Source organism: Neolamprologus multifasciatus, chromosome 13 (genome assembly GCF_963576455.1).
Source record: "Neolamprologus multifasciatus chromosome 13, fNeoMul1.2, whole genome shotgun sequence".
Classification (NCBI taxonomy): Eukaryota; Metazoa; Chordata; class Actinopteri; order Cichliformes; family Cichlidae; genus Neolamprologus; species Neolamprologus multifasciatus.
The window spans coordinates 26,178,416-26,191,310 of record NC_140451.1 but is presented as its reverse complement, the minus strand read 5'-3'; the positions used below and the strand labels follow the sequence as shown (position 1 = coordinate 26,191,310).

The 12,895-nt window shown below is 38.7% G+C and overlaps 1 protein-coding gene across 3 annotated transcripts in view; it reads right to left on the bottom strand.

Moving 5' to 3' along the window:
- nphp1 (nephronophthisis 1) overlaps positions 1–12,895 on the bottom strand; it is a 26,803-nt gene extending 13,908 nt beyond the window's left edge. Inside the window, exons 1-21 of one of the 3 annotated variants that reach the window (XM_085183429.1) lie at positions 12,712–12,895; positions 12,324–12,385; positions 11,911–11,971; positions 11,520–11,653; positions 11,076–11,283; positions 10,428–10,529; positions 10,069–10,205; positions 9,822–9,867; positions 9,597–9,684; positions 8,704–8,798; positions 8,493–8,621; positions 6,799–6,873; positions 6,545–6,655; positions 6,388–6,470; positions 6,158–6,234; positions 5,938–6,037; positions 5,645–5,757; positions 5,491–5,564; positions 5,198–5,242; positions 3,993–4,190; positions 199–258 (exon numbers count right to left, since the gene is read on the bottom strand). In XM_085183429.1, coding sequence (XP_085039555.1) covers positions 229–258; positions 3,993–4,190; positions 5,198–5,242; positions 5,491–5,564; positions 5,645–5,757; positions 5,938–6,037; positions 6,158–6,234; positions 6,388–6,470; positions 6,545–6,655; positions 6,799–6,873; positions 8,493–8,621; positions 8,704–8,798; positions 9,597–9,684; positions 9,822–9,867; positions 10,069–10,205; positions 10,428–10,529; positions 11,076–11,283; positions 11,520–11,653; positions 11,911–11,971; positions 12,324–12,385; positions 12,712–12,777 — 2,034 coding nt within the window. In that variant the 5' untranslated portion in view covers positions 12,778–12,895 and the 3' untranslated portion in view covers positions 199–228. Of the gene's footprint in view, positions 1–198; positions 259–3,809; positions 4,191–5,183; positions 5,243–5,490; positions 5,565–5,644; positions 5,758–5,937; positions 6,038–6,157; positions 6,235–6,387; positions 6,471–6,544; positions 6,656–6,798; positions 6,874–8,492; positions 8,622–8,703; positions 8,799–9,596; positions 9,685–9,821; positions 9,868–10,068; positions 10,206–10,427; positions 10,530–11,075; positions 11,284–11,519; positions 11,654–11,910; positions 11,972–12,323; positions 12,386–12,711 lie in introns of those variants that run through there. The other 2 variants (XM_085183427.1, XM_085183430.1) reach the window with 2 other exon arrangements.

The following is a 12,895-nucleotide window of genomic DNA, read 5'->3' as shown; positions in this document are numbered from 1 at the left end:
AAACTCTTTGAAAACACGAGATAGACACCAAATAATTATTCCAGCACATCATAAGGTAACACAAAGTTTCCGTTTCCCAAACTGAATCTGTGATCATGATAATTCTAGATCCTCCACTATGAATCTATTTTTTTTCTTTTAATAACCCTGATAGGACATTAAATCTGTGTGTGCATATTCTAGCATTTAACTACTTACTGTGTGAAATCCCCACCACTATCACCTCTTCTACTTCTTCCTCCTTAGACAATAGTCCACCTGGGGCACAAAGAGAACTGGGTGAGAACGTCTCAGTTTTTCCATGTGATAACAATCAGGTCTACAGTTTTACAGTTTTTTCAGTCTGCAGTCCAGTATCATTTATATCTACACAATGATGGTCCGTGTTGAGTGATCTGCAGTGGAGTTAATACATTATCTTCACCTCTATAGTTAGCAAAGTGAGCTCAATATGGCACAGATAAGATTTTTCTTTCCTGTTGACCACAATTTGAAAAAAGGAGCATCTGACGATACACCATGGCTTTCAAACAAAGTCACATTTTACTCTCTTTTTAAACAAACTCTTAATACCATGAGATTTGATAATGATGATTTGCAGCCATTCAGAGCCAGCCTCTACTAATTGGTATATTCAGTCTATTGGTGTCTCTGACACTGCTCCCCCAGCAGAGTATCCTACACTTGCCACAATTGAGTGGTGGATAATCTTAATCACTGCGCTGCAGACTTGAAAAAATCCAAAAGAACCCTTTTCGTATAAAGCCTCTGTGTTGGTTTTCTAGTTTAGCCAGTTGTCCGTGTGGACATCCCAATACTTTTACTCCTCCGCCACATCAAAATCCTGTCCAAGCACAGATACAGGTCATGTAGCCATCTTCTTCCATCTGAAGTCAATCATCATCTCTTTGGTTTTACTCCCATTCAGAAGCATATGATTTATCCCAGACCATTAGTCCCCTGTATTCCTCCTCCTGCTCATCACTTATATATCCAATCACTGAAGAATTATTTCTGTAGGTAGCATGAATCAGAGCTGTATTTAGAAGTATGAGATTACAAGGTGATAAGGGATGGAGATGGCACAGACCCCCCTCTACTGCCCACATACTGCCTTATATACCTGTCCACCACCACGTTTACTGACATTGCCTGTAGTTTCTCTCTCAGTAGCAGCATTTACCAATGTCTAGAATTTCTGTTATTATGAAACCATCATATAACACGAAGAAACATTTGAGCAAACCCAGAAGCTAGATCCTTTTTGCTCACACCCCTGTCAAGTAATTTTCATATATGGAAAAAAGTAGTATATAGCAGCTAGTGACAATTAATTAACACATACAAAGTGTCCACAATAGTTCAATATTGTTTCTCCCCCTGGTACTGTCCTCTTTTCTCTTTGAAGCTAGTGGAATTCTACACAGGTGACACCTTATCACACAGTGAGCACTGGAACGATACTGTACAAACTAGGAATAGAAGCTGGCAAGGCACAGTGGGCGAGTTTAGCAGTGGTTAGTACTTTGCTGTTGTGTTGTGTGTAGATATTTAAGAAAATCACTTTCCCAAGTGCAATATAATGGGAAGCGTATCTGTAACCGGAAGGTCGCCGGTTCGATCCCCGGGTTCTCTGTCCTGGTCGTTGTGTCCTTGGGCAAGACACTTTACCCTACCGCCTACTGATGTTGGCCAGAGAGGCGCGATATGGCAGCCTCGCCTCTGTCAGTCTGCCCCAGGGCAGCTGTGGCTACAACTGTAGCTTGCCTCCACCAGTGTGTGTGTGAATGCGAGAGTGAATGAATAGTGGCATTGTAAAGCGCTTTGGGTGCCTTGAAAAGCACTGTATAAATCCAATCCGTTATTATTATAGATGATCAGACCCATGCTGACTAACTGTATGATATGAGGTTTCGGAAACACCATTAAATGCTACTCTGGATTCTGTTTTCTTTACAGTGTAGCCTCACTACCTCTCTATAGGTACATTGTAAAAGTATTTTCTGTTTAATCTGTAAGACTTAAATTGCATTAAATATTATTTTTATTTTATTATTTTACCGTCTAGATACCATGGGAAAAACACATCTTGCTCATTGCTACTGTCAATCAAGGGATAATCTAAAACCTGTAAATATAATTCAAGACCAAACACTTTTCTGTTCTGGGCTTCACAAAGAGTTTCTTTTCCCTTTGTTTGACACAGCCCTGGGATATCTTACTACTATTACCCTGATGGTAATTCAGTTTTGTTTTGTTTTGTTTTTTCCAAAGCTTATCAACGCTCCGGCCATCAGGGACAGCATACAGCAACCGCAGCAACTGCACCGGAATGTGGAAATACAGGATGTGGAATATGAGTCGCCTGCAAACAGTGCACCAACAAAAGGCTTGGTATGTTTATACACATTCAGAAAGACCACTTTAGGTATTGGGATGGGGACTTGGAGTATCACTTTGGGGGGGATAAAGGCTTTATAGTCAGTGTTCAGTTAAACAAGACTATTTGAAGTTCAAACAGAAGGTTAAAGGTGTGTTAGTTTCAAGGTTAAGATCATGTTAGACGATGAGGGGATGTAATAGGAATTACTAACATGCTGATAGGTGTTTGCACTCTTTGTCATTTTGGAAATATTCTTACTGGCTTTGTTGCTTTTCTTGAGTAGCATGACCTGGCTGATATATTCATGTCTTTAGGGTATAATTTAATTACTGTAGTCAGTTGTCAAATACACATGGAGAAATAAAATATGCCCTTAAGCATCTGTACTCACCAATTAACAGGTTACATCTTATTCCTTTCTTTTTTATTCAGAATGTGTTGGAGGATATGTGTGAAGAGTTTAAAGCAACATTTCCTAACATCTTCATATTACAAAACCAACAGTGTAAATAATATGTATTTTTAAAGGTCTTATCTCATAAATTAAACTCTAATTTTCATATTTTTAAACTTTGAACTGTGAACCATGATTACAGAAGCCTTAAATGCCTTTCAAACAACTTTTTCAGATTTTATTCCCAAAGAAATATGCTTAGTGTGACAATATATCATTTAACATAAAAAAAGTATGTTGAATTGCTGTAATAAATATTGCTTTGGATGTGAAGCCGTAACCGACAGCACCCAAACTGACCCAACCTCCTAGTGCTCCTTGGCTTTTATACCAGGCTATAAAAAGAACACAGCGGGCCAATTATTAACTCCTGTAACCCTACACTACACACCCTCTCAAACAAGCACATACACACAATGATGTTGAAATAATGGGTGGGGCTCAGTACCCAGTGAGATGACAAGGCTGAAAAAGCACCTTTGTGGATGTAAATAAGTAATACGAACACAACTTTTATCATAAAATTTAAATTAAAACATGCCAATAATGTTACCATTACTGGCATTAGTGGCACGCATTGTCCCTTTTTTAATCCTGTAACACATTTTTTATCTTTCGCAAAGATGTGTATGCTCAGTAGTTTAGCAGAAGCAGAAAGGAAGTAAAGCGTGTTGGACATGTGAGTTTTGTCCTGTTTTCAACAAATACAGTGAAAAACCAATGAAGAATTTCCCTATCTTGTCACATGTTTTATCTTAAGTGTATCTAAAATATGATATATTATATATCATCTGTGCCATGGACCAAAACTAAAACTATAATAACTACATGAAAGACTAACTAGGTTATAGTATGTGATATATTGTAATGAAAAACAGCTACTAAAGAGGAAGCTTTCATTCAAATTTCAACCACTGCTGGTTTTGGTCTTCTTCATTAAAATTTACTAGAAAATAATAAACATATAGAATATTGCGAGTTTTAACCTTTAATTATTTTCAAAATATATGTGAAAATTAGGATAATTAACTTCAACCAAATAGCACCTTCAGCCAGAGGGAGATGACGTTATTGTCACCACGCCACACGGAGAAGGTCAAAAGTCAACTCGGTAACATCAAAAGCGAGATGCGTGTGAGCGCCATCAACAAAGACCTCAGGAACTCCTGACTGGACGGTGTTGTTGCGTTGGCTTTTCAGCGTTTCCAGCACTGCATAGATGACTCTTGCGCGTTGTTCCTCAGAGAGCGGGTCCGCCCAACGATAACAGGGCAGCGATGGAGAGTGGAGCAGGAAATACACAGATGACATGTAGACCTTAACAAACTCCAGTTTTAGATATGAGAGGTCCCTCTGTAAACACACAGGGAGAAAGCTTTAGTTCATATTCACGTCTCTGACAGCATCCTCTACAGGTCTGAGCTGGTATTACGCATCCAAAGATGCGCTTCCACCATTTCACAGACTGTTACTGAGTTTAATTAATTAAACCAGGCAATGAATACTTCTTCAAAGCTACCTAACCAAAACATCCTATTTCCTCTTTGTTCCCAAAAAGAAAGCAGATCCCCAACATATCACTTTGTAATGGGATCTGTGTCCCAAAACCCTGTTTCCAAAAGAGTTGTAATAATGCATAAAATGTAAATAAATCCAGAATGTCTGGCCTGCAAATCATACAATCCCTTATATTTGATTAAACATGACAAAAAGACATATTAAAAACCTGGAAGGAAAAAATTATTAAAATTTTTACATGTTTCAAAATAGTTGGTACAGGCCTGATTAATATATTTACAGGTTTGCATATGCTTCCATCCAGACACTGGGGACGCTAGACCAGCGGTCCCCAACCTTTTTTGCGCCACGGACCGGTTTATGCCCGACAATATTTTCACGGACCGGCCTTTAAGGTGTCGCGGATAAATACAACAAAATAAAACTAGTACCGGTACCGAAAAAAAGAAGATTTATTCATAACACAGGTGAAAAGACCGAGGAAAACCAAGTTAACGATAAAAACAATAACAAAATAACGCTGAAAACCGATAAAAACCCTGAAAACCATACATTTCACACCTGAGCCTCAACTCTCGCGGCCCGGTACCAAAAGACTCACGGACCGGTACCGGGGGGTTGGGGACCGCTGCGTTAGACCACCAACACAACTACACTTAAACTTAAACTCAGCAGATATTTAACAGAGAAATACAGTTTCTCAGTCATTTTATAATGACTGTCATTATACTATTTAAGAAAATATGTAGTTCAAATAATTTGCATTCCATTTTTTATATTTACACCGGGCCAAAATGTGTTTGGACACATTGTTGTATAACTACACACCTACACACACGCACCTTTTGTGCTCTGTTCATGTTAGTCTCAGCATCCAGCCAGGCACTCTGGAAGAAACACAGTTATTTGAATATTCAGTTGTCCTTACCATCAAACAAGTGCGATGGGTCATACCACTTAACAAGCTTTAAACTCTCTCTATATATAATCACACATTATTTTTACTATGAGAATATTAAAAATAATCTCACAGAAATCATCTTCAACAAGCAGAATTTCAGCTGTGTTGATAAAGCAACAAAACAAAGGAGCAGTTGTTGAATCTTATTTGAATGACAAATGTGACTTTTCTCACCCTGAGAGCATCTAACAGGTCTGGCTGGTCCAACAACACAGGAAAGGTTGAAAGTATAGGACTGCATATTAGATCTGAAAGAGAGATAATGGCATTAAACCCAGAGCTGTGAATGTGATCGGTTTGGATAAGAACCACTGACAGTGCGAGCTACCTGCATTCTGCATTGTGGGCCTGTCCATCAGCAGTGCGTCTGCGAGCAGATGCCTGTGCAGAACCAGCAGATGGATGCAGTTTAGGCAGTGGAGGAGAGTATCTGGAAGGACACTGAAGAGAAAAAATGTACTTATCACAAACATATACATGCGCGCACATACATGCACACAGGGATATATCTGAGATGAGTCAGGAATGAGTCCAAATAAACAGAGGAAGGCTTTATGGATAAGATATTCTACTGCAGGTGTTCAAGCACAGCGGCAGTCTTTTTTTCACTGATCTTCTAACCTGAGCTGTGTTTGCGTCCGGCTGTTGGCTGATTTCAGCTTAACAACAAGTTTGGGCTGCCGCCTGGCTTGGAGCATCTGCTGGAAAACACCACTTGGAGCTGAAAGGAGAGGAGATACACTGATTAATATAACATAAAAACTATTATTTTGTTTCTATTGTTTTTTTTCCTTATATTATTTTAAGATCAAAATGTACTGAGTCTGCCATTTCTCCTTACATCCTCTAGTGGGTGACGCCTCCACTGCTACATCCTTCTCATATGGAGTGCCACCATTCACAGGCAGTTCATAGGTCCTGTACACAGTAGATTATTCAATTTTTTTCAAATGCGCACTTAATAATGTCACTTTTCACTACTGTATGTGTCTAAAGAAAAGATATTCTGATATATTTTCGCAGCTTTTTCTGCATATGTCCGGATGAGTGTAAAAAAACATTAATATGTACCTGTTCGGCACAGGATTTCCTGCATCATCGGTCAATTTGAGGAAAGCCCAACCACAGCTTAGGTCTCCTCTCTCCCCAGTAGACTAAAACAGAGACACTTTTTCTTTTCTTTCCTTATATACATTTTTGTAATTCGCAAAATTGTATGCACCCTTACGTTTCGTATAAAAGTGACTCCTAATTCAAAGAGGATCCCAAGGTTAGGAGACGCAGAGTTGCAGCGCAGAAAACAGTCTCCATCCAAGAGGGTGGGCAAGATACCGGTCACCTTGAACAGACACACACATGAACGCATGCTAAATTTCACATTTCTCACAATTTCTTTTTTTTTTTCTTTTGCAGAGCCTCAGTACAAAGAGTCTGCAAATCAGTTTGTGTTGTAAGGTTACAAACATAGCAACCTCCTCATACCCTTGGAGAGAAGCTCCAGGTCTTTGGGCTCTTGGCGTTGTAGGCTGCCCTTATTATGTGGATGTTACTCAAAACCTGAAACACAGGAAAACTCATGTTGAAAAAAGCAAGAGAGCGAGGGAATTAGATACAAAGAGTTAAATCTGAAAAAAAAAACCTGCATAAAAATCTTCCTGTTTTATGTCAGAAACGTGTTCTCTGTTGTCTGAGTTGAGCTGAAATGTGACTGTTTCATAAGCTTACACACTTAAAGACACCAATACATGATTCCTGCCACTAAAGTAATCAAGGATATGAATTACTACATCCACACTAGCCCGGTTAAATTTGAAAACAGCATTTGCGTCTGAAAACGCTCCGCGTCACACTATCGTTTTCAGTTGTTTTCACAGAGTTGTTGATCCACTGCCGAAAACGATTATGTTCCAGACCTGCGCATGCATGAAACCAAGACGATTTGACCTGCCTCATTTCTGTCTGTTGCTTATTTACTTTCCGGCTCTTTGAAACGTTGCGACAAAATGTTGAGGAAAAGCACAGAGTTTTTTAAATGGACTAACAATGACGTGGAGTTGTTGCTGCAAGTGAGAATTAAAGAATTTGAAGAAAAGCTATCTGGAGCATGTGCAAACTGATATTAATCTTTAATAGGGCTGTCAAAATTGAGAACAAACAAAACAACTGCTGTATAATGCCCTCCGCTATCATAGTTTAATTGGTCACATGACTGCATCACATGACAAAATGTATCATCAACTTTGAAAAGGTTCGAATGTATCCGCTTTGAAAAGCGTTTTCAGAACGCTGCGTTTTCCTTGACCGAAAATGCTGTCTCAGTGTGGACGGAAGGCCAAAACGGAGAGAAAATGATGCGTTTTCAAATGAAAACGTATTAGTGTGGACGTGGCCTTTGTGTAACACAACAACAGAGGTTGTTTTCACACCTCAGTTTCTCTAAACAGATGCTGCTGTAGTAAATGAAAGAAATTTGTCATCATGACCTCTTTGGGATTGAATTGTAAGACACAAAATTACAGAAAACACTCTGCTATCTCATTGTTCAGAATATCCGGTAATTACAAACAGAAAGTTTTTTTCTAATTCACAGAAAATGTGGACCCACTGAAAAAAATTGAAATCTAGAATCTTTGTAGGGCTTATCCCGGCCCCTAGCCGTAATGTTTGACACCTCTGTTTTACCTAATACACCAAAAGTATTAATAAAATTAATTATACTCTGAAGACATTTGGAGAAATTAAAGAAGTGCAGTAAAAAATTCCAGTACAAAAGAACGTAATAATGTTCGCTCCAACCAAGAAAGAATGGAAGCAAATGTTCTCCTGATTCTGTTTGTAATAACGACAGTGGTATAAGCTTTCTGCACAAGCAAATATGCTAAGACATAAATTCTAGATGTGCAGATAAAGTTGAAGACTACTGTACACCACTTTATACAGCACATTTTAGTCTATTTAGAGTGACGCAAAAAAGAAAAAACTTATAATAATGTAACATATAATGAAGCGTTCAGGATCTTTCTTAGTTCTCTAAATGTTTGTGACTTAGTACCTTTCTTGGTGTGTTGCATAAATTTATGTTGTAAATCTCTCATAATGGTTTTAAATGATTTCTTTTTCATTTTCTGTCATGGACTAGTGTCTAAAATAAAAGTATACAGAGACAACCATGATACCTGAGTTCCGTCAAAGGCGCAGAGGCGGACGTGCCGGCTGAGGACTTGAACACCAACCCCAGGAGTAGGAATCATCCTGCAGCTCCACAAACTGAAACAAACATTTGTGCTGACCTGCCGAGGACGAACCTACACCATAGAAGAATCACACAGTAGGCAGGTTTATGACTATAGTTGCTGGTAAGTGTCAGAAACACAGGGACAAGCTCACCTTGCCAGTGTCTGGGTCCAGGAAGAGGTCTTTAAAGGAGAGCTGTGATTGGCTGAGCTGAGGCTGAATGTAATGACTTCCTCTGTATGTTACACCTAGTAAAGGACACAAAGGGTTACAGCTTTGCCCTGAAAGTCATGTAGCATTGGCTTGTTAGATAAATATTACTATTTACAGTGACAGCTGTTTCTATCAATACAGTAACAATAGGGTAAAAATTGTGCATCTAACTCACCATTCAATCTACTGTACCAATCAGTAATAAAAATAACATCCAGTATAACTCACCCAGTATAAACTCTTAATTGTTGAAGCCTGTGGAGTTATGAACTTGAATAATTTAAAATGTCTTTTAAACCAGCTCCTTTATCTCACAGTGTAAGCTGTTCAAGCTGTTTTAAGTTTTGGGCGTCATCTTAGTTTACAGCCAAATTTCCATTAAGATGCAACAATTTGTATAATTGTTGATTTTTCCAAATATAAATGTGACACATCCTGTGATTCCTGCTTCACTAATGCAAGGATTTGTTATTACCTTGGAATATATTACTTAGAATTTGGGAAATGTAATCCACATATTTTGCTGCTTTATAGAAAAATTATACATTGACAAAGTAATTGGCAGAAGTTGAGTAACTGGCAATGAAAAGTTTTCCCCTAGCCTTATAACAGCCACTTAACCTATAGGATGATGTCAGGCAGCACTAAGGGAGGCAGGTCTGTTCCCCACCAGTGGACCAGCAAGCTCTAGGATTTACTGAATTCTGCCAGTGCTTCCAAAACTGCACAGATCCCCCATTGTGGGCAGAGTTTACTTCATATTAATTTGTGAGTTTATCCAGTCTCCCTCTTTCTCTCTCTCTCTCTCACACACACACACGCTGCATAATGACCTTCCTCCACCAGTAATTTATTGAGAGTTGATGGTCTGAATCCTGAAGGTATAGCACCCATGGCGGAGAGCACATCTGTTGCATCAATCTGTCACAGACACACGATAAAACCATAAAACGTATTTAACACAGCAATAAAGATTGTGAATTCAGTATTTGCTGTTGGGAAAATTTATAGCAGTTTCAGTTCTTGTAGTTATAACTGTAGAGTATAGAAAGTCGCACCTCACTCAGAGCCTTTTTGACTGTAGACCAGTTAGAATGTGAAGCACTGTCAACAACAACAAAAGAAACCAAGAATAATTATATTATTCATTCACACCAGTAAGTAATATTTTTATGTTGCCATTAATCTGGATAAATGTAGTTTTCAAAATTATCTTCCTTTTCAACAAAGTCTCTCAAGTGCAGGGAAACACAGATCCTGGAAGCTTAATGCCATTAAATAAAAATAAAATAAAAAACTTCCAACCTCCATTTATCTGGATCATCACTTAATTCTTCACTATCTTGATTTTCCTCCTCTTCCGACTCCTCCTTGTCATCATCGTCTTCTTTTGAATCATCGTCGTCATCATCATCATCTTCCTCATCAACACTAGAGCCAATCTAACACATTATGGTTACATTTAAAATACAATCAGAAATCATATCCTGTTATGGTCTTGATCTTTTTTGTCAGTCTATACTAATATTAAAAACACTATGAATAAAGAAAACTGCTGCAGGCTGCATTTTAATGTTCTCAGTAATGTTTTATAATTCCTTCAGCTAAACACTTGTCTAAATGAAAATTCATAATGTTGGACTTGCTATCGTTGCATTTTGTACCTTCAGGAAGGTTTTTGGAACCACTCCTCTGCTGCCTTTAGTGTTCTGAGCCAGCCACCATCCATCTGCTGTCTTCCTGATAATCCTCAACACCTCCCCCTTCTGAAACAACAGGCCACAGAACACCATGTAAGTTCACATAACTCACACATTTATAACAAACAGATGAGCTCAAACGTAGTTCATCACAGACGTGTCTAAAATTCAGATGTGAGGATAAACCTATCTTCCTAATCTGTTAAGTACTTGATTAAAAATTAACCGGCAATGGAATAAGATTCATTAACACAAAGGGATATCAAATTGGATAAGTGGAAAAAGATGGATGGATGGATGGATGGATGGACATAACGATTAATAAAGCTTATAAATTACACTACAGTGCACTAGACTACATGCCAATGTCTACCAGACACATCATAGAAATGTTTAAAATTAAAAAGGTATATAGTTTTCAGAATTATGTAAATTACATTTGTTACTTAATTCAGGCCTGCAAGACTTGAAGAAGAAGATTTGGATGGCTAGAGCGCCCTCTTCTGTTGAAACTAAATATTATACAATATCGCTTTTAACATGCAAGGGGAAAGAATCCAAGCTCTAAACGTCCTAAATATATTGCTGACATCAAGGCTGTTTGTGTTTTACCCGAACAGACAGATCTCCTTCCTGCTCTCCTTTGAAATCACTGAGGACCATGTAGATGCGAGCATCTGACTGAGATGGCGGTTTCAAATCTCGCCTCTCATCACCGCCAGTGTTGTTATCATTTTCTACATGCTCTTCTTCATTGTCGTTACTGTCTTCGTCATCGTCTTCTTCAGCACTATTTTCACTATCTTCCTTTGAAACATTACTGTGGACCAGGGAATAATTAAGTGAAAAAAGGTATTCTTGGGTCAGATTTGTCATTCAATTGTCATTGTATCTGTCAGATAAACTGATGCTTTGCAATGAAGCATGCAGATTAAATTATTGTGGGGAAGTCAAGGCCCCTGCAGCAAGGACTATAAAGTACATACACAGATCAACAACAAAAAAACTCTACCATCCCAGTTTTCCTTCTTTGCAATTAGCACACATTTCACTGACCCTGCTTCCGTGCTAGGTCCTGGTGGCGACAGCTCCAGAGAGAGAGTTTTTAGACGCTCCACGATGTTTTGCACTCGTCGCTCCTCTTCCTGTTTCCTCTGATCATAATTGCCCACTGGAGCCAGCTCATCATCCTGAAAGATCAAGCACTAGCTTATGATGGCTAATTAGCTACACTGCTGTCAACCATGCAACATTTTCCGCAAAGATAAATTAATATATCGATTTGCTGCTGTAAGTAATGACAACTGCCTTAATAAAAACAACTAATATTAGTCAAGTAATATCACTGATTGCTTCCAATTGTTGGCATCGAAAGATTATATTAAATCTGTGTACAATAATAGTATTTGAAAAGGTTGAAAAGTTTCTTAAAGATTAGAAAACTAACCTTGCTCAGTTTCTTCAGTGTCCTTAGTGTCTCCTCTGCTGACATTTGCAGTTTTTGGCATCTGTTTGCAAGTAGATATCAAATTTTCAAGCATTCCATAAAGTAGGTGATCGGGGCATGTGGTAGAGAGGGTCATCATGCTGAAATATCCTTGGGCAGACTGATAGCGAACTCACTGATGTACCCATTGCAGTGTGAGTACGTTTGTAATTGTTAGAAAATGCTGATACAATCCTGTATGGATTTGTGCGTTACTGGGTGAGTGACACTTTTAGCAGAAAACTCTTTGAGTGCTCAGCTGAGTAGAAAGGTGCTATATAACTACACACAAGGATTTCAATGTTGAAACAGGTGAGGGTGCGCATCTTAAGAGTGAGGAAGGGCACTGCTGGTGCTCTGCCACAGTTGGTTACCTTCGAAAGGCCTCTTCAGTGGATCCAGCCTGGCTCTGGGCATCCTTCTCCAGACTGTCAACCTGTGAAAGTGTTTATATCAATGTACAGTTAAGCGTTTATATTGATGACTATGTCGGTTTTTATTGTGGTTTACATTGCTAACTCACAGCAGTGCATCATAATGAATTGTTACGAACAGATGCTAATCAATATTTATGCTAGCGCATGCCACGTCGGTAAAGGGCTTATAAGATAAAAGTGTTTAGAGAAACAGTCGAGTTCAAGCCTCGGGATCACATCATTTCGAAAAAGCTCTGGTGGTACATCTGGTGGTAACTGTATAACGTTCAGTCCGAACAGTTTGGTGCAGTCGCACCTAAGTTTAAAGCGTCGTTCTTGAACTGACCTGTTTTTTTATTTCATCCACTTCTCTCTGGGCTAGCTGCAAAGGTCCTCTTCTTTTTAGTGGCATTTATACACTTTTTAGGGTCACACGGTACGTGTGTTAGCTGATCTCCTAGCTTGCTAACTGACGCTAGGCTTCCAACAGTTGCTAAGCAACTGACTTCTTCGATTTTTTTTAAAATTGT